At 51.6% G+C, this 27,170-nt stretch overlaps 1 protein-coding gene across 1 annotated transcript in view; it reads right to left on the bottom strand.

The window, feature by feature from the left end:
- PLOD3 (procollagen-lysine,2-oxoglutarate 5-dioxygenase 3) overlaps positions 1-27,170 on the bottom strand; it is a 49,857-nt gene that overhangs the window by 15,887 nt on the left and 6,800 nt on the right. Inside the window, exons 2-8 of the mRNA XM_040346966.1 lie at positions 12,440-12,531; positions 9,269-9,405; positions 8,996-9,159; positions 4,655-4,767; positions 2,256-2,319; positions 1,928-2,025; positions 1,030-1,131 (exon numbers count right to left, since the gene is read on the bottom strand). Coding sequence (XP_040202900.1) covers positions 1,030-1,131; positions 1,928-2,025; positions 2,256-2,319; positions 4,655-4,767; positions 8,996-9,159; positions 9,269-9,405; positions 12,440-12,531 — 770 coding nt within the window. The remainder of the gene's footprint in view (positions 1-1,029; positions 1,132-1,927; positions 2,026-2,255; positions 2,320-4,654; positions 4,768-8,995; positions 9,160-9,268; positions 9,406-12,439; positions 12,532-27,170) is intronic.

Below are 27,170 nucleotides of genomic sequence, written 5' to 3' on the forward strand. Positions count from 1 at the left end.
GTCTGAAGTGGTTAAGATGCCCAGCCGTGGGTCGCGAATGCGCCGGCGGTGGCACGTTCGCGACCCAGGCCTGTCCTCCGTGACTGCGCTTGCGGGACCCGCAGACCTGATCGACGCCGGTGTCCTGCGATCGGGTCACAGAGAGGAAGAACAGGGGAAGGCGAATGTAAATAAACCTCTCCCCGTTCTTCCTAGTGTGGCTGTCTTTGATCGTCTGGTACCTGTGTTAGGGAACGACGATCAGTGAAGTCACACGCACAGCCACGCCCCCCCACAGTAAGAACACACTTAACCCCTACAGCGCCCCCCTCCTGGTTAACCCTTTCACTGCCATTTTCACAGTTATCAGTGCATTTTTATAGCACTGTTCGCTGTAAAAATTACAATGGTCCCAAAATAGTGTCAAAAGTGTCCGAAGTGTCCCCCATAAGCTCGCAGTCAAAAAAAAACTCCTGGTTTACACACAGCTCTCCCCGTTCTTCAGCTCCAGGGACCGATCGCGGGACTCCAGCGGCGATCGGGTCCGCGGGTCCCACAGCTTCGGGCGTGCGCCCGTGACCCACGGCTGGGCACTAAAAGAGGACGTACCTGTACGTACATGTGCCTAGCCGTGCCATTCTGCCGACATATATGTGCAGGAGGCGGTCCTTAAGTGGTTAAGAGCATCTGGCTCTAATCAAGGCTTCTAAAATAATGTATGTTGCATGTAGATTAGGGGCCGGATGCATGGATTAGGGGGGCAGCTCCCCGTATGGACAGGCTGGCACTGGTCCATTGGATCACACCCCCCCCCCCCAAGCAGCTTCTGTCTCTTCTAAAAGGATAAGTTCTCCTTTGAAACATGTTACATATTCCTCCCAGAAAAACATGTCCCAGCATCTGCACCTTCTCCCCTCGATCCTCCCCTCCTTGTGGAGGCAAGCAGGGAGGGGATCCTCTCCCCGCACCTGCTGTCACAATTTTGAAAACAGCATGGCCGTGCTGGGCTCCGCCCACATCATTCGGACTACAAGTACGCTCTGCTCTCACCTCCACGTCAGAGATGTCCAGCAGGTCTTCATCACAGATCTCGCAGCCACCTTCGTGTGTCCAGGCGTTCGGCACGTAGTTGGATAAATAATTCAGCTGTAACTGGAAGGGGAAAAAAAAAAGCACAATGGTTATATTGATGCAAATCAGGTGGTTTTTATTTTTAATACCGTATTTATCGGCGTATACCACGTACTTTTTTGCCCTTAAAATCAGGGCAAAATCGTGGGTGCGCGATATACGCCGATACTTGCTTCCCGCGCTGTGTTTGATACGCGGCCCCCGACATATACCGAGCGCAGTACACTCAGGTACACTAGACCATGCTCGGCTCCCCTCGCGGTTATGCGAGAGAAGACGAGCGTGCCCGAGTGTACTGCGCTCGGTATAGGTCGGCGGCGGCGTTCAAACACAGCGCGGGAAGCGGAGATCGGCTCAGAGACCAGCGCGGGAGAAGCGAGGAGGACACCACGAAGGCCGCAGACGGACGCCGGACTGGACAAGGCCGCCGATGGACACCGGGCAAGACACCAAAACGGTAAGTAATAAAAAAAATGTTTTCAGGAATTTCAAGTCCACATTAGGGGTGCGTGCTATACGCGGGTGCGCGCAATACCCCAATAAATATGGTATGTTGGGCCTGAAAAAAAAATAAAACATTTTGTCAGCTAAATATGAAAAATTATATTATGTATTCTCATTTATTTTTATCCAAAGGGTGGGGCTTCAGATTCCATTTCATGCTTTCCTGATTCTTCGGATCTTTTGTTGGTTACAGAGTTCAACAGCTCAAGCAAACATTTACACAAATGGATGTATTCAAGTCTTACTGTATGTATAGCCTAGCCCTATACACTAAAACAATGAGGTTGATGATGGAGAGGCAAGATGGTGGTACCTTGGTGGGCCCGTTTCCATGGACGACGACGGGAATGGTATCGAATGCCATATTTCGGGCTCGCACCTTGTTCTTATCAAACTTCATAATGACTTCATCTGCAGGACACAAGTAGAGAATTATACATAGAATATACATCTGTAAAAAAGACACTGAAGTATTTTTTGCCTATGATCAGTAATCGGTGATGGAGCTGGCTTTATGAGCCCAACGGAGCTCAAGGCGCCTCTGCAGCTGCTACAGATGGTGCGGCCGACTGTCAGCTTGTTAGATAAAACAGCTATATTGGTAGAAGGGGGTCATAACCCATCCAGGAAAATAGACATACCAATGGCTCCGTTCAGGTTCTGGAAAATCTTAGATTTGTGGTCCAGAGTGATGCTGAACTTTTCCTGAGGGGGAGGGAAAAAATAAATGTGTAAGTGAAGACAAGAGAGAAGGAAAGAGGAGAGCGAGAGAGAGGGAGAAAGGAGGAGGAGAAGAAGAAGAGCGAGAGAGGAGGAGAAGAAGAAGAAGAGCGAGCGCAGAGAGAGAGAGCGCGAGGAGGGAGAGCAGAGGAGGGAAAGCGAGGAGGGAGAGCAGAGGAGGGAGAGCGAGAGAGGAGGGAGAGCAGAGGAGGGAGAGCAGAGGAGGGAAAGCGAGGAGGGAGAGCATGAGCGAGAGGGGGAGGGAGAGCATGAGCGAGAGGGGGAGGGAGAGCATGAGCGAGAGGGGGAGGGAGAGCATGAGCGAGAGGGGGAGGGAGAGCATGAGCGAGAGGGGGAGGGAGAGCATGAGCGAGAGGGGGAGGGAGAGCATGAGCGAGAGGGGGAGGGAGAAGGAGAACAAGAGAGAACGAGGAGGGAGAGCGAGAGAGGAGGGGGGAGAGCAGAGGAGAGAGAGCAGAGGAGGGAGAGCAGAGGAGGGAGAGCAGAGAAGGGAGAGCGAGAGAGGAGGGAGAGCAGAGAAGGGAGAGCGAGAGAGGAGGGAGAGCAGAGAAGGGAGAGCAGAGGAGGGAGAGCAGAGGAGGGAGAGCGAGAGAGGAGGGAGAGCGAGAGAGGAGGGAGAGCGAGAGAGGAGGGAGAGCAGAGAAGGGAGAGCGAGAGAGGAGGGAGAGCGAGAGAGGAGGGAGAGCAGAGGAGGGAGAGCGAGAGAGGAGGGAGAGCGAGAGAGGAGGGAGAGCAGAGAAGGGAGAGCGAGAGAGGAGGGAGAGCGAGAGAGGAGGGAGAGCGAGAGAGGAGGGAGAGCGAGAGAGGAGGGAGAGCGAGAGAGGAGGGAGAGCAGAGAAGGGAGAGCGAGAGAGGAGGGAGAGCAGAGGAGGGAGAGCGAGAGAGGAGGGAGAGCAGAGGAGGGAGAGCGAGAGAGGAGGGAGAGCAGAGGAGGGAGAGCGAGAGAGGAGGGAGAGCGAGAGAGGAGGGAGAGCAGAGAAGGGAGAGCGAGAGAGGAGGGAGAGCAGAGGAGGGAGAGCGAGAGAGGAGGGAGAGCAGAGGAGGGAGAGCGAGAGAGCAGAGGAGGGAGAGCGAGAGAGCAGAGGAGGGAGAGCGAGAGAGCAGAGGAGGGAGAGCGAGAGAGGAGGGAGAGCGAGAGAGGAGGGAGAGCGAGAGAGGAGGGAGAGCGAGAGAGGAGGGAGAGCAGAGGAGGGAGAGCAGAGGAGGGAGAGCGAGAGAGGAGGGAGAGCAGAGAAGGGAGAGCGAGAGAGGAGGGAGAGCAGAGGAGGGAGAGCAGAGGAGGGAGAGCGAGAGAGGAGGGAGAGCAGAGGAGGGAGAGCGAGAGAGGAGGGAGAGCAGAGGAGGGAGAGCGAGAGAGGAGGGAGAGCGAGAGAGGAGGGAGAGCAGAGAAGGGAGAGCGAGAGAGGAGGGAGAGCAGAGGAGGGAGAGCGAGAGAGGAGGGAGAGCAGAGGAGGGAGAGCGAGAGAGCAGAGGAGGGAGAGCGAGAGAGCAGAGGAGGGAGAGCGAGAGAGCAGAGGAGGGAGAGCGAGAGAGGAGGGAGAGCGAGAGAGGAGGGAGAGCGAGAGAGGAGGGAGAGCGAGAGAGGAGGGAGAGCAGAGGAGGGAGAGCAGAGGAGGGAGAGCGAGAGAGGAGGGAGAGCAGAGGAGGGAGAGCGAGAGAGGAGGGAGAGCAGAGGAGGGAGAGCAGAGGAGGGAGAGCGAGAGAGGAGGGAGAGCAGAGGAGGGAGAGCGAGAGAGGAGGGAGAGCAGAGAAGGGAGAGCGAGAGAGGAGGGAGAGCAGAGGAGGGAGAGCGAGAGAGGAGGGAGAGCGAGAGAGCAGAGGAGGGAGAGCGAGAGAGCAGAGGAGGGAGAGCGAGAGAGCAGAGGAGGGAGAGCGAGAGAGGAGGGAGAGCGAGAGAGGAGGGAGAGCAGAGGAGGGAGAGCAGAGGAGGGAGAGCGAGAGAGGAGGGAGAGCAGAGAAGGGAGAGCGAGAGAGGAGGGAGAGCAGAGGAGGGAGAGCGAGAGAGGAGGGAGAGCGAGAGAGGAGGGAGAGCGAGAGAGGAGGGAGAGCGAGAGAGCAGAGGAGGGAGAGCGAGAGAGGAGGGAGAGGGGAGGGAGAGCATGAGCGAGAGGGGAGGGAGAAGGAGAACAAGAGAGAGAACGAGAGAGAGAGAACGAGAGAGAGAGAGAACGAGAGAGGAGGAGAACGAGAACAAGAGAGAACGAGAGAGAGAGCGAGAGAGAGAGAGAGAAAGAGAGCGAGAGAGAACGAGAACGAGAGGTGTGAAGCAAGAGATGACGCTGTCAGTCACAGAACTCACCCGCAGCTCCTCATCCAGATAGACCTTGGTGTAGAATAACTGGTCATCATCATCATCCTTAAACTTCCACAGTTGGACTATGTCATACAGCTGAGGAGCGTAGCCGATAAACCCTGTGTCAGAAGAAGATAGACATAAAAGGGGGATTCTAGACATACAGGGGGTGTAGACACTAAAGACATAGAAGGAACGTGGGAGATGAGAGGAAACTAGAGGGGGGGGGGGCAGAGGTATAAGGAATGGGGGGGGGGGTATCTGTTGGAATTAGAAGGGAGGTGAGAGACTAAAGATGTACAGGGGATAAGACAAAAATATGGAAACACGACATGATTTGCAGGTGTAAAGTGATGACATGTTCTGTGATGAAGGTGATGTAACATTTTTTTGCTTCCGCTGTGCGATAGGCAATCGTGGGTGCCCGGCGGACATAGCGGTCGTCGGGCATGCGCACAAGCTCCTGAGCGACGTGGCGCTCTCTTTCCCCTTGAGGCAGCAAAGCAGGGCGGGCTGACATCAGCAGAGAGAGGCAGACGTGCCCGGTCACATGAGCGCCGCTATGAGAGGTATACAGCGGCGCCGGCTTGTACACAGGGGGATTGTAGCGGAAAGAACACATGGACGGAGGCAGAAAACTGACCGAGCAACTAATCGATAATGAAAATCGTTAGCAACGATTTTCATGGATTGTTCGTGTCAGCCCTACACCATATTAGGTATCGATTTTGTTCTTTTACCTGGCGTTTCCATAATTTTGTCCAACCCCTGTATGTGTATTGGGAAAGACGAAAAGGGATCGGGTGAAAGGAGGGTAGACATATGGGGGGGGAGGGGTGTAGAGACTGAAGTTGTATGAGGAATGGGTGAGATGAAAAGGATAAGGAAGAATCCAGGAGGACAGGCAAACACAATGGGATGTAAAGACTAAAGATGTATGAGTAATGTGGGAGATGAGGAGGATCTGGTGGAATTAGGAGGAAGGGCAGACACAGGGTGTGTAAAGACTAAATATATAGGAGTAATGGGGGAGAGGAGGGGGATTTGGTGGAAATCGGGAGGAAGGACAGACACACTGGGGCAGATTCAGAAAGAGATATGACGGCGTATCTCCTGATACGCTGTCGTATCTCTGAGATCCGACGGTCAGATCTATGCGACTGATTCATAAGAATCAGTTACGCATAGATCTCCCTTAGATCCGACAGGTGTAAGTGACTTACACCGTCGAGGCTAAGGCCCCGTACACACGATAGAATCCATCCGCTGAAAAATCCAAGCGAATGGGTTTCAGCGGATAGATCCTATGGTGTGTACACTCCAGCGGATCTTTTTCCGAGGATATTTCTCCCCTGGGATGGATTCCAGCAGATAAATATTTGATGACATGCTATCAAATCCATCTGCTGGAATCCATCCCAACGGATGGATCCGCTGGTCTGTATAGACTCACCGGATCCATCCGTCCGAAGGGATCCCCCGCATGCGTCGTAATGATTCGACGCATGCGTGGAATTCCTTATATGACAGCGTCGCGCACGTCGCCGCGTCATAATCGCGGCGACAGGTCATCGCCAGAGGATTTCGGCGCGGATTTCAATGCGATGGTGAGTACACTCCATCGCATGGAAATCCGCTGAAATCCTCGAGAGGATTTATCCGCGGAAACGGTCCGTATTCGCGGATAAATCCTCTCGTGTGTATGGGGCCTTCGGCTGCAATCTCCCGCCGGCCGCTAGGTGGCGCTTCCATTTGTATACGCGACGAATATGCAAATGAGGAGATCCGCCGATTCAGAAACTAACGGCCGCCACTTTTTTTTTTATGTCGTTTGCGTTCGGCTTTTTCTGGCGGATAGTTACCCCTGCTATATGCGGCGTATCCTACATTAAGTATGGCCGTCGTTCCCGCGCAGAGTTTTGAATTTTTACGTCGTTTGCGTAAGTCGTTCGCGAATACGGATGGACGTAATTTACATTCACGCCGAAACCAATGACGTTCTAGCGTCGTCATTTGGAGCATGCGCACTGGGAAAAATCGCAGCCGGCGCATGCGCAGTACGATTGGCGCGGGGACGCGCCTGATTTAAATAATACACTCCCCCTAGCCGCGGAATTTGAATTCCGCCAGGGGATTTACGATCCGCCGGCGCAACTTTTGAGGCAAGTGCTTTCTGAATAAAGCACTTGCCTCAAAAACTTGCGCTGGCGGATCGTAAATAAGATAGATTACGCGGATCTAAAGATCCGCTGATCTATCTGAATCCGGCCCAGGGTGTGTAAAGACTAAAGATATAGGAGTAATGGGGGAGAGGAGGGGGATCTGGTGGAATTGGAAGGAAGAACAGACACAGGGTGTGTAAATATACAGGAGTAATGGGGGAGAGGAGGAGGAGGATCTGGTGGAATCAGGAGGAAGAACAGACACAGGGTGTGTAAAGACTAAAGATATAGGAGTAATGGGGTAGAGAACAGGGATCTGGTGGAATTAGGAGGGAGGTTAGACAAATAGGGTGTGTAAAGACTAAATATATAGGAGTAATGGGGGAGATGAGGAGGATCTGGTGGAAAATCGGGAGGAAGAACAGACACAGGGTGTGTAAAGACTAAAGATATAGGAGTATTGGGGGAGAGGAGGGGGATCTGTGGAATTAGGAGGGAGACTAAAGATGTACGAGTAATGGGGGAGAGGAGGGGGATCTGGTGGAATCTGAAAACACACAGAGGTTATATAAAGACTAAATATTAGAGGTTGACCGATATGGGTTTTTCTTTGGCCAATGCTGATATTTAGAAAATCAGGACGGCCGGTATATGATGCAGATTTTTTGCTGCCTTTTTTTTGGGCCGATTTTTGGATGGCGATGCATTGTAGAGAGGGATGGACGGTGCTGGGTGTGGATGCGTCGTGGAGAGGGATGGACGGTGCTGGGTGTGGGTGCGTTGTGGAGAGGGATGGACGGTGCTGGGTGTGGGTGGGGATGCGTCGTGGAGAGGGATGAACGGTGCTCGGTGTCGGTGGGGATGCGTCGTGGAGAAGGATGGACGGTGCTGGGTGTGGGTGGGGATGCGTCGTGGAGAGGGATGGACGGTGCTGGGTGTGGGTGCGTTGTGGAGAGGGATGGACGGTGCTGGGTGTGGATGCGTCGTGGAGAGGGATGGACGGTGCTGGGTGTGGGTGGGGATGCGTCGTGGAGAGGGATGGACGGTGCTGGGTGTGGGTGGGGATGCGTCGTGGAGAGGGATGGACGGTGCTGGGTGTGGGTGCATTGTGGAGAGGGATGGACGGTGCTGGGTGGGGATGCGTTGTGGAGAGGGATGGACGGTGCTGAGTGTGGGTGCGTCGTAGAGAGGGATGGACGGTGCTGAGTGTGGGTGCGTCGTGGAGAGGGATGGACGGTGCTGGGTGTGGATGCGTCGTGGAGAGGGATGGACGGTGCTGGGTGTGGGTGCGTCGTGGAGAGGGATGGACGGTGCTGGGTGTGGGTGCGTCGTGGAGAGGGATGGACGGTGCTGGGTGTGGGTGTGTCGTGGAGAGGGATGGACGGTGCTGGGTGTGGATACGTCGTGGAGAGGGATGGACGGTGCTGGGCGTGGAGAGGGATGGACGGTGCTGGGTGTGGGTGCGGCGTGGAGAGGGATGGACGGTGCTGGGCGTGGAGAGGGATGGACGGTGCTGGGCGTGGAGAGGGATGGACGGTGCTGGGCGTGGGTGCGTTGTGGAGAGGGATGGACGGTGCTGGGCGTGGCGAGGGATGGACGGTTCTGGGTGTGGGTGCGGCGTGGAGAGGGATGGACGGTGCTGGGCGTGGAGAGGGATGGACGGTGCTGGGCGTGGAGAGGGATGGTCGGTGCTGGGCGTGGAGAGGGATGGTCGGTGCTGGGCGTGGAGAGGGATGGTCGGTGCTGGGCGTGGAGAGGGATGGACGGTGCTGGGCGTGGAGAGGGATGGTCGGTGCTGGGCGTGGAGAGGGATGGACGGTGCTGGGCGTGGAGAGGGATGGACGGTGCTGGGCGTGGAGAGGGATGGACGGTGCTGGGCGTGGAGAGGGATGGACGGTGCTGGGCGTGGAGAGGGATGGACGGTGCTGGGTGTGGATGCGTTGTGGAGAGGGATGGACGATGCTGGGTGTGGGTGGGGATACGTTGTGGAGAGGGATGGATGATGCTGGGTTGGGTGGGGATACGTTGCGGAGAGGGATAGACAATGCTGGGTGGGGATACGTTGTGGAGGGGGATGGATGGTCCCGGCCGATATATCGGTCAACCTCTACTAAATATGCATGTGGAATGGGGAAGATGAGATGGATCTGGAGGAAATCGGGAGGACGGACAGCAGAAAACTTACCTCCAGAGTTCAGGAAGCGTTTCCCGTTGCTGACAGCCGGATATTTCTCTGCCAGGGACCAGTCAGGCCAGCAGAAGCCCTCAGCGGAGAAGACCACCTTTTGGTCAAACTGTTGAAACTTCCAGAGCAGCTCGGTGGGGCTCCCGGCCAGGACGACATCATAGCTGAGGAGCAGGAGAACAAAAAGGGGGGGGGGGGGGGGGGAGATGTGACAAATGTTCCATAATTGGGAATTGTTTAATAGGAAATTATGACTGAAGTCCATCATCCTACCTGTCCACAAACATGACGATCAGATCCTCTTGCTCGTGTACTTTTTCCAGCTCCTCCTTCAGCCATCGGACCTTCTGTCCTCCTCCCACGGTACGGGCCACATCGCCTCCTTTCCATTGCTGACCCAGACCCAGCGTCTACAGTGGTGACAACATAAAAGCATGAACCTAAAGCAGGGGTTGACAAATTTGCTTGGAATCTAGGAGCCAGCTAAAAAAGTTAGGAGCCAGAAAACGCGCCCCGTCCCGACGAGCTTGCGCGCAGAAGCGAACACATACGTGAGCAGCGCCCGCATATGTAAACGGTGTTCAAACCACACGTGAGGTATCGCCGCGATCGGTAGAGTGAGAGCAATAATTCTAGCCCTAGACCTCCTCTGTAACTCAAAACATGCAACCTGTAGATTTTTTTTAAACATCGCCTATGAAGATTTTAAAGGGTAAAAGTTTGTCGGCATTCCACGAGCTGACGCAATTTTGAAGCGTGACATGTTGGGTATGAATTTACTCGGCGTAACATTATCTTTCATAATATTAAAAAAAAAAAAAATGGGGATAACTTTACTGTGGTCTTATTTTTTAATTAAAAAAAGTGTAATTTTTTCCCAAAAAAGTGCGCTTGTAAGACCGCTGCGCAAATACGGCGTGACAGAAAGTATTGCAACAATCGCCATTTTATTCTCTAGGATGTTAGGATAAAAAATATATATAATGTTTGGGGGTTCTAATTAGAGGGAAGAAGATGGCAGTGAAAATAGTGAAAAATAGTGAAAAATAACATTAGAATTGCTGTTTAACTTGTAATGCTTAACTTGTAATACCAACGGCCACCACCAGATGGCGCCAGCTCACACATCTGGTGGTAATAACTTGTAATATTAACGGCTCACCACCAGATGGCGCCAGCTCACAAAAAAAGCCAAGACGCCAGGACACTATTTCTAGTCGCCATGGCGACCGGGATTTGTCGAGCCCTGCCTTAGTGATCGTTTAAAATAGCAGCAAGGATGGCCACGCCTCTAAAAAGTACTCCATGCTTTTATCACTTTTCCTCATTGGCCTTTTTTGACTGCTGCACCGCAGCGCTACAACCACATCCATTAGACACGATTACAGACCAGCCCTATTCACTTCAATGGTTCACGCTCAACTGGCAAACGTGCCCATAAAACGCGTCAGAGGGAAAATTTCTTAGTGCACACCTCTGGCTGTTGCCTCTACAGCTAATGGGCGAGAGGTTGAGGGGTGGAGGCAGGGGAGACTTCAGGGGTCTTATAGTAGAGGGCAGGTTTGACGTCAGTGGTCTTATAGCAGAGGGTAAAAGAGGACGTCAGGGGTCTTATAGCAGAGGGTGAAAGAGACACTGGGGGTCTTATAGCAGAGGGTAAAGGAGACATCAGGGGTATTATAGCAGAGGGTAAAAAAGACATCAGGGGTTTAATAGCAGAGGGTAAAGGAGACATCAGGGGTTTAATAGAGGGTACATGCGACATCAGGGGTCTTATAGCAGAGGGTAAAGGAGAAATCAGGGGTATTATAGCAGAGGGTAAAGGAGACATCAGGGGTCTTATAGCAGAGGGTAAAGGAGACATCAGGGGTTTAATGAGGGTAAAGGAGAAAGCAGGGGTATTATAGCAGACGGTAAAGGAGACATCAGGGGTTTAATGAGGGTAAAGGAGAAAGCAGGGGTATTATAGCAGACGGTAAAGGAGACATCAGGGGTCTAATAGAGGGTAAAGGAGACATCAGGGGTTTAATAGAGGGTAAAGGAGACATCAGGGGTCCAATAGCAGAGGGTAAAAGAGACACCGGGGGTCCAATAGCAGAGGGTAAAAGACACCGGGGGTCCAATAGCAGAGGGTAAAGGAGACACTGGGGGTTTAATAGCAGAGGGTAAAGGAGACACCGGGGGTCTTATAGCAGAGGGTAAAGCAGACATCGGGGGTCTAATAGCAGAGGGTAAAGGAGACACCGGGGGTCTTATAGCAGAGGGTAAAGCAGACACCGGGGGTCTAATAGCAGAGGGTAAAGGAGACACCGGGGGTCTTATAGCAGAGGGTAAAGGAGACATCGGGGGTCTTATAGCAGAGGGTAAAGGAGACATCGGGGGTCTTATAGCAGAGGGTGAAAGAGACATCGGGGGTCTTATAGCAGAGGGTAAAGGAGACATCAGGGGTCTTGTAGCAGAGGGTAAAGGAGACATCGGGGGTCTTATAGCAGAGGGTAAAGGAGACATCGGGGGTCTTATAGCAGAGGGTAAAGGAGACATCAGGGGTCTTATAGCAGAGGGTAAAGGAGACATCAGGGGTCTTATAGCAGAGGGTAAAGGAGACATCAGGGGTCTTATAGCAGAGGGTAAAGGAGACACCGGGGGTCTTATAGCAGAGGGTAAAGGAGACATCGGGGGTCTTATAGCAGAGGGTAAAGGAGACATCAGGGGTCTTATAGCAGAGGGTAAAGGAGACATCAGGGGTTTAATAGAGGGTAAAGGAGACATCAGGGGTCTTATAGCAGAGGGTAAAGGAGACACCGGGGGTCTAATAGCAGAGGGTAAAGGAGACACCGGGGGTCTAATAGCAGAGGGTAAAGGAGACACCGGGGGTCTAATAGCAGAGGGTAAAGGAGACATCAGGGGTCTTATAGCAGAGGGTAAAGGAGACATCAGGGGTCTTATAGCAGAGGGTAAAGGAGACATCGGGGGTCTTATAGCAGAGGGTAAAGGCGACATCAGGGGTTTAATAGAGGGTAAAGGAGACATCAGGGGTCTTATAGCAGAGGGTAAAGGAGACATCATGGGTTTTATAGCAGAGGGTAAAGGAGACATCAGGGGTCTTATAGTAGAGGGTAAAGGAGACATCAGGGGTTTAATAGAGGGTAAAGGAGACATCAGGGGTCTAATAGCAGAGGGTAAAGGAGACACCGGGGGTCTAATAGCAGAGGGTAAAGGAGACACCGGGGGTCTAATAGCAGAGGGTAAAGGAGACACCGGGGGTCTAACAGAGGGCAGAGGAGACATCAGGGGTTAAACACAGCAGAACCACATGTTTTTAGTGCCCCCTAAACCACAAGTGTAAACAAGGCCTTAGGGCAGGGGTGTCAAACTGGTGGCCCTCCAGCTGTTGCGGAACTACAAGTCCCATCATAATTCAAGGAGACGGTGTCTTTCTCTCACCCGCACAGTGTAGTTGAAATGCCGGGCCGTCCTCAGGAATCGGTGATATCCTTCCGTTTCATCTGTGGCCACCGTCAACACCAGCAGCTTGTCTGAAAGCAAACACATGATAGAAATACATTGAGAGAAAGCCTTTAAATACTAGAGGCGGGGGGGATACATTTGTTTTAACCGACGTCTGCAGCAGCTTTACACACACTTCACAGAGCGCTTTGCTACCAGAAAACCTTTGTTTTAGGTTCCAAATCAGTGGTGAACCACCTTCAGGATATGGATGGCCTCCTCTGTAGATCTCAATCACTCCCACCGTATTACCTGGGCTCTTCTGGACACCTGCAGGCACCAAACTGGCATGGCAGGTGTCGATGAGTAGAGCGGAGGGGAGAACAGTGAACAACCTTTTACCGATCTTCTCCAGCTAGCAAGAGCCTGGAAAATAGGTGCATTGCATCACCTCTGCTCCAAACTCACCAGATCAAATGTACCCGACACCTGAGCTCCAAACTCACCAGATCAAATGTACCCGACACCTGAGCTCCAAACTCACCAGATCAAATGTACCCGACACCTGAGCTCCAAACTCACCAGATCAAATGTATCCGTCACCTGTGCTCCAAACTCACCAGATCAAATGTACCCGACACCTGAGCTCTAAACTCACCAGATCAAATGTATCCGTCACCTGTGCTCCAAACTCACCAGATCAAATGTACCCGACACCTCTGCTCCAAACTCACCAGACCAAATGTACCCGACACCTCTGCTCCAAACTCACCAGATCAAATGTATCCGTCACCTGTGCTCCAAACTCACCAGATCAAATGTACCCGACACCGGTGTTCCAAACTCACCAGATCAAATGTACCCGACACCTGAGCTCTAAACTCACCAGATCAAATGTACCCGACACCTCTGCTCCAAACTCACCAGATCAAATGTACCCGACACCGGCCGCCCGGTCGCAATTGCAACAAGAAATTGTGACCTGGCGCTCACGCCCGCCGGTAATTGGGGCCGCGGCTTTGCGGCCTTCTGTGATCTGGCGCCATCTTGTGGTGGCCGTTTGGCATTACAAGTAAAACAGTTCTAATGTTTTTTTTCACTGCCATCCCCTTCCCTCTAATTAGAACCCCCAAACATTCTATATATATTTTTTATTCTTACTCCCTAGAGAATAAAATGGCGGTCATTGCAATACTTTCTGTCACACCGTATTTGCGCAGCGATCTTACAAGCGCATTTTTTGGGGGGGGGAAAACACACTTTTTTTTTTATAAAAAAATAAGACAACAGTAAAGTTATCCAAATTTTTTTTTATATAATGAAAGATAATGTTACGCCGAGTAAATTGATACCCAACATGTCACACTTCAAAATTGCGTCCGCTCGTGGAGTGACAACAAACGTTTACCCTTTAAAATCTCCATAGGCGACGTTTAAAGAATTCTACAGGTTGCATGTTTTGTGTTACAGAGGAGGTCTAGGGCTAGAATTATTGCTCTCACTCTAACGATCGCGGCGATACCTCACATGTGTGGTTTGAATACCGTTTACATATGCGGGCGCTACTCTGTGCGCGAGCTCGGCGGGACGGGGCGCGTTTTCTGGCTCCTAGATTCCAAGCAAATTTGTCAAACCCTGCGTTAAAGTTCATGTAAAGGCAGGTGTCCCAATACTTTTGATAATAAAGGCCCAGATTCTCGTAGAATTGCGCAAAACTGTGCGGGCGTAACGCATCTCATTTACGTTACGCCGCCGCAAGTTTTTCAGGCAAGTGCTTTATTCACAAAGCACTTGCGTGTAAAGTTGCGGCGGCGTAGCGTAAATCACCCCGGCGCAAGCCCGCCTAATTCAAATTAGGCGGGTAGGGGGCGTGTAGTATTTAAATTAAGCGCGTTCCCTCGCATGCGCCGTCCGTAAAATATCCCAGGGTGCATTGCTCCAAATGACGTCGCAAGAATGTCATTGGTTTCGACGTGAATGTAAATGGCGTCCAGCCCCATTTACGGACGACTTACGCAAACAACGTAAATTTTAAAATTTCGACGCGGGAACGACGGCCATACTTGACATTGGTTGCGCCTCATATAGCAGGGGCAACTTTAAACGGGGCAAACCCAACGTAAACGTCGTAACTTCACTGCGTCGACCGCGCGTACGTTCGGGAATTCGCGTATCTAGCTAATTTGCACGACGGAGGCGACACCTAGCGGACAAAAAATAAAAATTGCATTTAAGATCCGACGGCGTGAGAGAGCCTTACGCCTGTCGGATCTAATGGATATCTATGCGCAACTGATTCTAAGAATCAGTCGCATAGATACGACGGCCCAGATTAGGACTTACGACGGCGTACATGGCGTTGCGCCGTCGTAAGCCTTTTGAGAATCTGGGCCAAAGTGTGTGCATATAATAAAAATATTATATTATATAAAAATGTTATTATATGCACACACTTTAATGTCAAAAGTATTGGGACACCTGCCTTTACTTTTATATATAAAAACATTTGGGGTGGAAAGGGTCCAACTCTGTGGAAAACTGAACATTTTCCCGCACATGTGATCACTTCTCTCCTTCCAAATTAAAAAGGAAAAAGGAAAGGAAGAGGGGTTGTGTGGAAAGGTCTGGACTTGGTCCATCAGGTCCATGTGAGTCGGACTCCGGGGAGATCCAGTAACATCTGCTGTAAGAGGATCCACTTTTCCCGTATCAGCGTTTCTGTTGGCCGGAGAAGCATCGCCTCCTGGGGCTGGTTCTGTAACTCTACAAACATTTGTACAAAAAAAAAAAACATTCCGAGTGAAAAGAAAACCTCTAATAATACGGAGGACGCAGAAAACGGGAAGTGGCGGCGGTTTTGTGCCCCGTCACCACATTGGTTTAGGTAATGTCTGGCCAAGGATGGTCACATCAATCCAAATTTTAAATTTTTTAACTAAACCTTAAAAGGTTTCATCATTTTGTCTTCCCTGGTTCCTCCCTCCCTCCCCCTCATCAATATACTAAAGCAGGGTTTGCTTGGAATCTAGGAGCCAGCTAAAAAAAGTTAGGAGCCAGAAACCGCGCCCGGCCCGCCGAGCTCACGCGCAGAAGCGAACACATACGTGAGAAGCGCCCGCATATGTAAACGGTATTCGAACCACACACGTGAGGTATCGCCGCGATCGTTAGAGCGAGAGCAATAATTCTAGCCCTAGACCTCCTCTGTAACTCACAACATGCAACCTGTAGAATTTTTTAAACATCGCCTTCCAAGCCAAGTCGCCAGGATGCCATTTCTAGTCGCCATGGCGACCTGGCGCCCCGGGATTTGTCAAGCCCTGCTCTAGGGTGTTAGAATAAAAAAATATATATAATGTTTGGGGGTTCTAATTAGAGGGAAGGAGATGGCAGTGAAAACAGTGAAGAAAACACATTAGAACTGCTGTTTTACTTGTAATGCCAACGGCCACCACTAGATGGCGCGAGGTCACAGAAGTAAGCTCCTGTGCCTCCGTGCACCCCCCACTCCCCTGCCACGCGATCGCGGCGGGCCCGCCGTGGCCGGCAATTGAGTCCGCGGCTTTGCGTTGTAGGCCGCAAAGTCGCGGCCTCAATTAGCGGCGGGCACGAGCGCCAGGTCACAATTTCTTGTCGCAATTGCGACCGGGCGCCCGGATATTGTCGAGCCCTGTACTAAAGCAGGGGTGTCCAAACTTTTCAAACAAACAAAGGGCCAGTTTATTGTCCTTCAGACGGGCCGGATTGTGGCTTGGGGGGGGAAGTGGGGGGGGGGGGATTCTTCCGGGGCTGAAGTGGTTAACTTTAATCTTCAGGCCTAAAATGTGCAGTTTAACATGCGTTTACAAAAAAAAAAAAAAAAATGGCAGCAAAAGGGTTAATATTGGTAGACTATGGAAAGGGGGGCACGTGTGGCAGTAAAGATCAGAAACTTAGGACTGATCCTGGAAAAACTGTAGCACGAGCCCTCGAAAAAAGGAACCAAGCGCAGCTTTAAAATGCTTCTGCAGCCGCAGAAATAAGACTCTCCATTAATAAAACGGAACTCATTACTCGCTCTTCGCTGTGGAATCACAGGAATCCTCTATACTAAAGTCCTGCCGTCCCAGAATCCTTTGCTCCCGGCCACTAGGGTATTACAAGATACACAAGGCTGTACTTAGCGGAAACAAAGAACGTCTTATTCTCCTCTCTCCAATTTCATAGATCCAATAACTGCTTGGGGGGGGGGGGGGGGGGGGGGGAGAAGGAGGTCGGGGGGCGTTCAAGTTGAAACGGGAGGAATGAGGAGGACCAAGAAAAAGGGGAAAAAAAAACGAGTTAGTACTACACAGAGGGGACATTTACAACCTAAAAATACTATGACTCAGAATGAAGAACTGTGTTTTGCGAGACCCAAGAGAGGGAAACTTAGGACGTCCTGCAAAATTGAATAAAATGCCACGGAGCTTGAAGTCCACCTTTAAAAAAAAATAATGTAGAAATGCACCAAAAATTTGGTAATAAAAAAAAGGCATTTATTAAATTTTAGCATTGAGGTCTGCGGAGAATTGCAACCATGATCGATGTGTTGTGGTCCCTGCATGGTTTTCCCCCAGCACAGATCTATATGTAGTTGAGGGCCTTCCGCCGTCACGGGCTTCGGGAGGGCCTTCCGGCTGGACTGAGTCCATCTACCCTGCATGGTTTGCCCCCAGCACAGATCTATATGTAGATGAGGGCCTTCCGCCGGTACGGGCTCTGGGAGGGCCTTCCGCCGGTACGGGCTCTGGGAGGGCCTTCCGCCGGTACGGGCTCTGGGAGGGCCTTCTGGCTGGACCGAGTCCATCTACCTTGCATGGTTTGCCCCCAGCACAGACCTATATGTAGATGAGGGCCTTCTGCCGTTACGGCTCTGGGAGGGCCTTCTGGCTGGACTGAGTCCATCTACCGTGGCGGCAGATGGGAGGTATAGTATTTTTATTAAAGTAAAAAAGCAAAACTTTTTTAAGATCTGGATAGAGCAGTGAGATTGGGGGGGACTTCTTGAAATGAGGACGCTGTTCGCAACCAAGGGCTCGTTTACAGTTTCAGCAGCCCTTGCCGATTCTCTGAAAATTTATACTCCCTGAAAAAGGCTGAGGCCATCCCCAAAAATGCCAACAAATTAATGGGGGGTCCTTCAGTTTGAAACTCCAATAATTGTTAGCCTGAAGGAGGGCTTTTACCCCCAAAAAATTCAACGGTTATGCCTAAAGAAGGAGGAGGCAGTTTCCCCATGAAGCTCTGACAACTGTTAGCCTGAAGGATGAGAGCCCTTCCCTCACAAAGCTCCAACCATGGTCAGCCTGAAGAAGTGGGTCCCTTCCCCCTGACACTCCAAGAATTAAACAGCCTGAAGAAGTGGGTCCCTTCCCCCTGACACTCCAAGAATTAAACAGCCTGAAGAAGGTCCCCCTAAGACTCCAAGAATAGCTTGAAGAAGGGGGGGTTCTTCCCCCTGAGACTCCAAGAAGAGCCTGAAGGAGGGGGCCCTTCCCTCAAAACTCCAATAATGATTGGTCCAAAAGAAGGAAGAGGCAGTTCCCCCCATGAAGCTCCAACAGACGATAGCCCAAATCTCAAACAATTGAATGCCCCAAAGAGGGAGGCCCTTCCCCTATTAAGCCAACAATTTTTAGCCCTAAAGAAGAAAGGCCTCGCCCCATAAAACTCCAACGTTGGGGGGGGGGGTGGAGGCCCTTCTCCCACAGAGCTTCAACATTAGTTAGGCCTTGCCAGAAAAAAGGGGAGGCCTTCCACTTAAAACTCAAATTGTTGGCCCTGAAGAAGTGGGGGAAACTCCAACATTTGTTAACCCTAAAGAGGGAGGATGCTCTTACCCCATGAAACTCCAACAACTGTTAGCCTGAAAAAGGCCATACCCTGCAAATTAGTTAGCAACTTGTTAGTAACGTATTAACTTGTTAGTGTTAAGAAGGGGAGGGGAGCCCTTCCTCATAAAATGTCAACAATTGCGAGCCCTGAAGGAGGGGGGGGGGGGGTTCTTTCCCCAAAAATGCCAACATCTGTTATTGCTGAAAAAGTGGGAAGACCTTTTATTCAAATACCCAAAATTCTTAGCCTTGAAGAAGGGGAGCCTTCACCCAAAACTTGTTGGCTGTATATTATTCAATAAACATTCCAAAAGAAATTACAGCTTCTTAACGGTTTGGCAGACTAAAGGTTCTGCTGGGGTTTACATCTATGTGAACATCTTGTTAGCTGCAAGAATGGGGTTCCCGTCCCCCTGAAACTTCAAAAAATTGTTAGCCTTAAGAAGAAGAGGGACCCTTTCCCCCAAAATTACAACAATTGTTAGCTTGAAGAAGATCTTTCCCCCAAAACTCCAACAACGGTTAGCCTTAAAGGAGAAGGGAATTCCCCCATGAAGCGTGTTGTTAGCCTGAAAAATGGGCAAGGGCCCTTCCCCCCAAAACTCCAACTTCAAACCCTGAAGAAAGGGGAGGCCCTTTCCCTAAAAAGCCAACAATTGTTTAACACTGAAGAAAGAGGCCCTTCCCTCCAAAACACCAACAATGGTTAGACCTGAAGAAGGAAGCCCGTCCACCAAAAACTCCAACAATGTGTTTACCTAAAGAAGGAGGAGGCCCTGCCCCCAAAATGTCAACAATTGTTAGCTATAAATAAAAAATGGAGTCCCCTGCCCCCAAAAAACGATTATTAGCCCTAAAAGGAGGGAGCCCCCTCCCCTAAAACCCCAACAACACCCTGAAGAGGCTTCCTTCCCTAAAAAAGACAACAGCTTGGTACTGAAGGGGGGATAGGCTCTTTCCACCAACAATAGTTAGCCCAAAGAAGGGGAAAACCCTTCTCCCACAAAACTCTGATAAGAGAAAGAAGAGGGACCATTCCCCCGAAATTCCAACAATTATTAGCCTGAAGGAAGCGCCCCTCCAATCCAAAAACTGTAAAGGAGGAGGAGATCCTTCCCTCACAAAACTTCAACAATTGTTAGCCTAAAATAGAAAAAGGCCTTCTCCTCCAAAACACCAACAATTCTTAGACCCCTTTCACACTGGGGCTGCCCATACGTTAGCGCTAAAGAGCCGCTTGTTTTAGTGGTGCCTTAGCGCTGTTTAAGTGGCGCTTTTCAGACACTAGCAGGTTACTTTTAACCCTCACTGCAATGGGCAGGGGTGTTTTGGAGCGCTGTACATTGCTCCCAAACGTGCTGCTTCTCTGAAGAAGGGTAGGCCCTTTCTGCCCAAATCTCTAACAACTGCAAGTCTGAAGAGGGGGCGCTTATCCTTGAAATCTCAATTGTTACCTCTAAAGAGGGGGGCTCTTAAGCCCCCCCCCCGCAACAAGCGAACGATAGTTCTAAAGAAGGAGGAAGGTCCACCCCCAAACCACAACAACTCTCAGCCCTGAAGAAGGGGTCCCTCCTCTAAAAGACCAACAATTGTTAGCTTGAATAAGGAGGTGGCCATTCCCTCCAAAACTCAAATAAAAATTGTCAGACTGATGAAGTGGGAGGCCTCAAATTACAAGGATGGTTAGTCCTGAAGTAAAAAGGCGGCCCTTCCCCAGGAAACTTCAACAACTGTTAGCCCTAAAGATGGGGGAGGCTTTTCCCCCCATGAAACTGCAACAGGAGGCCTATCATCCAAAACTCCAATAATGGCTAGCTCTGAAGAAAAAGGTCCATCACCCAAAACTTCAACAATGGCTAGCTCTGACGAAGAAGAAGGCCCATCACCCAAAACCCCAACAATTGTTAACACCAAAGAAGGTGGAGGCCCATCACCCAAAACTCCAACAATGGCTAGCTCTGAAGAAGAAGACCCATCACCCAAAACTCCAACAATGGCTAGCTCTGAAGAAGAAGGACCATCACCCAAAACTCCAACAATGCCTAGCTCTGAAGAAGAAGGTCCATCACCCAAAACTTCAACAATGGCTAGCTCTGAAGAAGAAGGTCCATCACCCAAAACTTCAACAATGGCTAGCTCTGACGAAGAAGAAGGCCCATTACCCAAAACCCCAACAATTGTCAACACCAAAGAAGGTGAAGGCCCATCACCCAAAACTTCAACAATGGCTAGCTCTGATGAAGGAGGAGACCCATCACCCAAAACTTCAACAATGGCTAGCTCTGAAGAAGAAGGCCCATCACCCAAAACCCAACAATTGTCAACACCAAAGAAGGTGGAGGCCCCTGCCCCAAACCCCAACAATTGTTAGCCCTAAAGAGGGGATTCTTCCCAAAAAAACAACAACAACTGTTATTGCTGAAGAGGGGGCAGGACCTTTCCCCCCGAATCTCCAACAACTGTTAATCCTAAAGAAGAGGCCCCCCCAAAACTCTGACTGTATTTTTTTTTTTTTAATGAACTCTCCAAACCAATTTCCATCTTCTTAACCGTTTGGCAAACTAGACGTCATTCTGCTGGGGTTTACATCTAAGTTAAGGTCTTGTTTTCTTTTCTACGCTTCGTATAAACAGTCCTCTAATCCTGGAGTATCAAACGATCAGAGACATCCAGAGTGGAACGGCCTTTTATAATCTGGATTTTCTGCTTCTGTAAACCATCAGACAAGTGAAATGGAAACTCTCAGAAATTAGCAATTTTATTCCCGAAAAAGCAACACAGACAGAAGCGGGACGTGCAGAATGCGGCCTTTTGTTTGGCTGCGGAATGACGTTGATGGGAGACAGCGAGGACCCAGAGAGACAACATACGGAGGACATCAGAGGGAAGGAGGAGAAGAAGGTGGCGGTGGTGGGGGGACGTTTACAAGGAAGGAGGCTGATGAATGGAACAGCTGGACAGGATGCCGGGAGTGACAACATTCTGGAATTCCTCCAGGGAACCTTCTGGGGAAAAGTTTCCATGAGAGGAGTGGAGGATCAGACCGCAGACTCCTGAGAAGATTTTTTGTCGACCGCTCCATCCTTCTCCAATGCATATACACAGAATGACATGACTTTTCCCCAGGACGCCGCACATTCCGATCCCCCACCGCTCAGGAATGACGACTGCAGGCAGAGCGAGCTTTTCTTCATTTCGAGAATCCAGAAATTTTCGACGAAAAAGACGAGACATTTGCCCTTTCCAAAATTATTTTAACCTGCTCAGCTCTGGGAGGATTTGGCTGCCCAAAGACCGGGCCGTTTTTTTGTGATACGGAACTGCGTCGCTTTAACTGACAATTGCGCGGTCGTGCGATGCTGTACCCAAACAAAATTGACATACCTTTCCCCCCACAAATAGAGCTTTATTTTGCTGGTATTTGATCACCTCTGCAGTTTTTATTTTTTGCGCTATAAAACAAAAAAGAGAGCGAAAATTTTCTGGAAAAAAAAAAAACACACAATGGCCCAGATTCACAAAGCACTTACGCCGGCGTATAACACGTTAAGTGCAAATGTCGGCGTAAGTGCAAATGTGCGCCAGCGTATGTGCGCGCCAGACCCACAAACCAACATGCCCCTAAAAACAGGCTACACCCTGCCGACGTAGCTTGCACACGCCGGCGTAGGGTGGGCGCACATATGGGCTGGGCGCATGGTGCTGCTCCCATTGATTACCATTCAAAGAGGGAAATATGCCGATTCATGAACGTGCGTGTGCCCAACGCATGCTACGCGAGATGCGCGCAAGTTGTACGTCCGGCGTAAAGTTATTCCCCATAAATGAGGTGCAACCCAGCAACAGACATGCTCAGGTCTGCACCAGGGAACACAAGCCAGCGTATTGTGTGTTGGACGTGTGTCTGGCTGGGCGTACGTTAGGTTCACAGCGTACGCGGTGATCCGGCGTAGCTTAGGCAGTTGTGCCGGCGTGGTTGTGAGCAGGCGCAGGGGGGTGCTGTGCATGCGTCCACGTCACGGCGCATGCGCAGTTCGTGATACGTACCTGTCTGGCGCTTGGCCCATCATTTGCATGGGTTTACGCCTACTTCCACCTACGCCGGCGTGCGTCTTCGAAACCCACGCCACGCTGGCGCAGCGTTGGGAGCACTGGCTTGCTGAATGCAATGCTTGCCTCTCCGCACTGCGTTGGCGCAGCGTACAGTGTTTGCTCTACGGCGACGTAATGTGCGCCTTGCTCTCTGTGAATCTGGGCCAATATCTTTTACTTTTTGCTATAGTGAATATCCCAAAAAAAATTCCCTCAGTTTAGGTCGATACATATTCTTCGATATATTATTGGTAAAAAAAAAAAAAAAAAAAACGCAAACACGGTTTAGGAGATACTTGCAATAGACAGGCACAACAGCGCGCAGGCACACTGAGCGTGACGCTACTAATGGTGATCATGCAGTTAGTAGTGGCTCCCGTGCACATCAAATACATAGCCCGTTGGGGGTACTTGAGGACCGAGGTTGAGAACCACTGTTCTAAGGGAAGTTCCCAATACATGGCCCGTTGGGGGGGGGGGGGGGGTACTGGAGGACCGAGGTTGAGAACCACTGTTCTAAGGGAAGTTCTCAATGCATGGCCCGTTTGGGGGGGGGGGGGGATACTGGAGGACCGAGGTTGAGAACCACTGTTCTAAGGGAAGTTCCCAAAACATGGCCCGTTGAGGGGGGGTACTGGAGGACCAAGGTTGAGAACCACTGTTCTAAGGGAAGTTCCCAATACATGGCCGTTGGGGGGGGGGGGGGGACTGGAGGACCGAGGTTGAGAACCACTGTTCTAAGGGAAGTTCCCAATACATGGCCCGTTGGGGGGGGGGGGGTACGGGAGGACCAAGGTTGAGAACCACTGTTCTAAGGGAAGTTCCCAATACATGGCCGTTGGGGGGGGGGGGGGGGGGACTGGAGGACCGAGGTTGAGAACCACTGTTCTAAGGGAAGTTCCCAATACATGGCCGTTGGGGGGGGGGGGGGGGGGCGGGGTACTGGAGGACAGAGGTTGAGAACCACTGTTCGGAAGTTCCCAATACATGGCCCGTTGGGGGGCTACTGGAGGACCGAGGTTGAGAACCACTGTTCTAAAGGGAAGTTCCCAATACATAGCCCGTTGGGGGGGTACTGGAGGACCGAGGTTGAGAACCACTGTTCTAAGGGAAGTTCCCAATACATGGACCGTTGGGGGGGGGGGGTATTGGAGGACCGAGGTTGAGAACCACTGTTCTAAGGGAAGTTCCCAATACATGGCTGTTGGGGGGAGGGGGGTTACTGGAGGATCGAGGTTGAGAACCACTGTTCTAAGGGAAGTTTCCAATACATGGGTCGTTGGGGGATACTGGAGGACCGAGGTTGAGAACCCCTGTTCTAAGGGAAGTTCCCAATACATGGCCCGTTGGGGGGGGGGGGGGGGGTACTTGAGGGCCGAGGTTGAGAACCCCTGTTCTAAGGGAAGTTTCCAATACATGGCCCGTTGGGGGGTACTGGAGGACCGAGGTTGAGAACCACTGTTCTAAGGGAAGTTCCCAATACATGGACCGTTGGGGGGGGTATTGGAGGACCGAGGTTGAGAACCACTGTTCTAAGGGAAGTTCCCAATACATGGCTGTTGGGGGGAGGGGGGGGTTACTGGAGGACCGAGGTTGAGAACCACTGTTCTAAGGGAAGTTCCCAATACATGGCCCGTTGGGGGGGGGGGGGGTACTGGAGGACCGAGGTTGTGAACCACTGTTCTAAGGGAAGTTTCCAATACATGGGTCGTTGGGGGATACTGGAGGACCGAGGTTGAGAACCCCTGTTCTAAGGGAAGTTCCCAATACATGGCCCGTTGGGGGGGGGGGGGTACTTGAGGGCCGAGGTTGAGAACCCCTGTTCTAAGGAACCAGGTAGGGATCTGTCCTGGAGGTCAGCAAGAAGAGACTCCACCAGACAGAGGTCGCAGGTTTAGACCCGGGTCCAGAAACCGAGACAGAAAGCACTCATTCGTGTGGAGGACGTCCTCCCATGTGAGAAGGTCTACGGGTGGATGGGGCAACACAAGGCAATGGGAAGTCTGCGAATCACAAGGCTGGCTGAACAGAATAAAAAAAAAAAAGACTCTGCTGACTGAGAAGTTGGCGTGTAGATGTGAATCGGCTGTTTACACATGGAAGGTTTACACAATCTTCTGGAACCGTCTCGGCCACACACAGCTGTTGTAGGAGGAAGTCACTTCTTCTGTTTGTTGGTTTGTGGCTTCCCCAGGCTAAGAGACGTAATTACGCCAAGAACGGCCCTACAATTCCAACGGTTTATTACCCCCCACCCCAGTGTCCCCCATATCCTCCTCTGTCCCCACCAAGACCACCCACACGGCTGTCTACATACCCATCTGTCACCTGCAATGACCACTACATGATCTGCTACCACCCTCCCCTACAAGGAACCACCCATCACACCCTCAACTTACAGGAACGCCTGAGGAAAGGGGAAGTAAAAGGAGCCGACTCTGTTCCTGGACGGCGACACAATAAATTGTATCATATTTTTTTTTTTTTTTTTTTACAAATAAAGCTTTCTTTTGGTGGTATATAAATCACCACTGGGGGGTTATTTTTTTGCTAAACAATTGAAAAAAAAATACCCAAAACTTTGAAGAAAAAAAAAAAGTTTTAGTTTGCGTTATAAAATTGTGCAAACAGGTTATTTTTCTCGCCCACAGAGGAGCCACTCATGGGAGCCCACAGAGGAGCCACTCATGGGCGACCACAGAGGAGCCACTCATGGGCGACCACAGAGGAGCCACTCATGGGCGACCACAGAGGAGCCACTCATGGGCGACCACAGAGGAGCCACTCATGGGCGACCACAGAGGAGCCACTCATGGGCGACCACAGAGGAGCCACTCATGGGCGACCACAGAGGAGCCACTCATGGGAGCCCACAGAGGAGCCACTCATGGGAGCCCACAGAGGAGCCACTCATGGGAGCCCACAGAGGAGCCACTCATGGGAGCCCACAGAGGAGCCACTCATGGGAGCCCACAGAGGAGCCACTCATGGGAGCCCACAGAGGAGCCACTCATGGGCGACCACCACGAGCCACTCATGGGCGACCACCACGAGCCACTCATGGGCGACCACCACGAGCCACTCATGGGCGACCACCACGAGCCACTCATGGGCGACCACCACGAGCCACTCATGGGCGACCACCACGAGCCACTCATGGGCGACCACCACGAGCCACTCATGGGCGCCCACCGAGGAGCCACTCATGGGCGCCCACCGAGGAGCCACTCATGGGCGCCCACCGAGGAGCCACTCATGGGCGCCCACCGAGGAGCCACTCATGGGCGCCCACCGAGGAGCCACTCATGGGCAACCACCGAGGCGCCACTCATGGGCACCCACCGAGGAGCCACTCATGGGCACCCACCGAGGAGCCACTCATGGGCACCCACCGAGGAGCCACTCATGGGCACCCACCGAGGAGCCACTCATGGGCACCCACCGAGGAGCCACTCATGGGCACCCACCGAGGAGCCACTCATGGGCGACCACGACGACCCACTCATGGGCGACCACGACAAGCCACTGATAGCCAGACGTGATGGGCCTTGTTGGGGCTGCACTAATAAGGACACCAATAATGAGTGCACCGATTATCGCTGTAGATGCCCCCTTTCACACAAGCCGGTTACTGGTTTTCCTCTTGCTGGCAGTGCGAGGAAAGGAATGTCGAGAACCAGCTTGTGTTTGCATCGTGATCAGCTGTGATTGGACACAGCTGATCACATGGTAAAGGGCCACTGTGGTCGGCACAGCAATCAGAGCGTGCCACCCACGCGCTGCAGCAGGTGCGATCAGGGTCATAAAGAACTGGCTAACCGCGCTGTAGCCATCATTCGGCAATAGCGCGGTAAGGAAGTGTTTAAATCACTTAATATCCAAACCAAACCCATCTATCCATGTCTCCATGCTTTATTTTGTTGAGAAATCACTTTGAAAAACACCGCCCCTAGCATCTCTGTCTGTGGCCATCTTAAGTAAAGGCAAAGTGATTCATGTTGCCTTTACGTCCTGGAATCCATCTGCCCTTAGCTCAGGCATGCAGGCAGGAGGATGTGCTGAGCTGAGAAAACCTCAGCTACGGAAGGAGGGGCCAGGAGCGTCGTCCAGGGCAACCGATACACAGCAAATGGGGCTGCGCTATGAACGCAAAAAAAAATAAAAAATGATTGCCTAATAAACCGTTCTGTAGCAGGAAAGCATTCTCCTGTGAACGGTGCCCACTGACACAGAAGAGTCTACAGGGTGTGGCAACCATGGTGTGGCCCCAGGGCGGCTCTAATGGACAAGCAGATGCTGTTGGAATGTGCTGCAAACATTCATCACCTGGGGGCCCGGGAACCGTCCACACCCTCCATGACACAAGAGCCGAGCTCTGAATCGCACACACGATGCACATAAAATATACATCTTCCCTGTGAAATTACGCAACTAATTCCAGAGATTCTTACAAAACGTGTAAACCGGTTCCAGAAGCTTCAACAGTGAGGACACCAAGGAGGTCTCATAGGGGGGGACAGAGGTGAAGACGCAGAGAAGGACTCATGAGGGGAGGGGGGGGCAGAGGTGAGGACACCAAGGAGGTCTCATAGGGGGGGACAGAGGTGAAGACCTAGAGGAGGTCTCATGAGGGGAGGGGGGGCAGAGGTGAGGACACCAAGGAGGTCTCATAGGGGGGGACAGAGGTGAAGACCTAGAGGAGGTCTCATGAGGGGAGGGGGTCAGAGGTGAGGACACCAAGGAGGTCTCATAGGGGGGGAACAGAGGTGAAGACGCAGAGA

This window comes from Rana temporaria, chromosome 3, assembly GCF_905171775.1.
Source record: "Rana temporaria chromosome 3, aRanTem1.1, whole genome shotgun sequence".
NCBI lineage: Eukaryota > Metazoa > Chordata > Amphibia > Anura > Ranidae > Rana > Rana temporaria.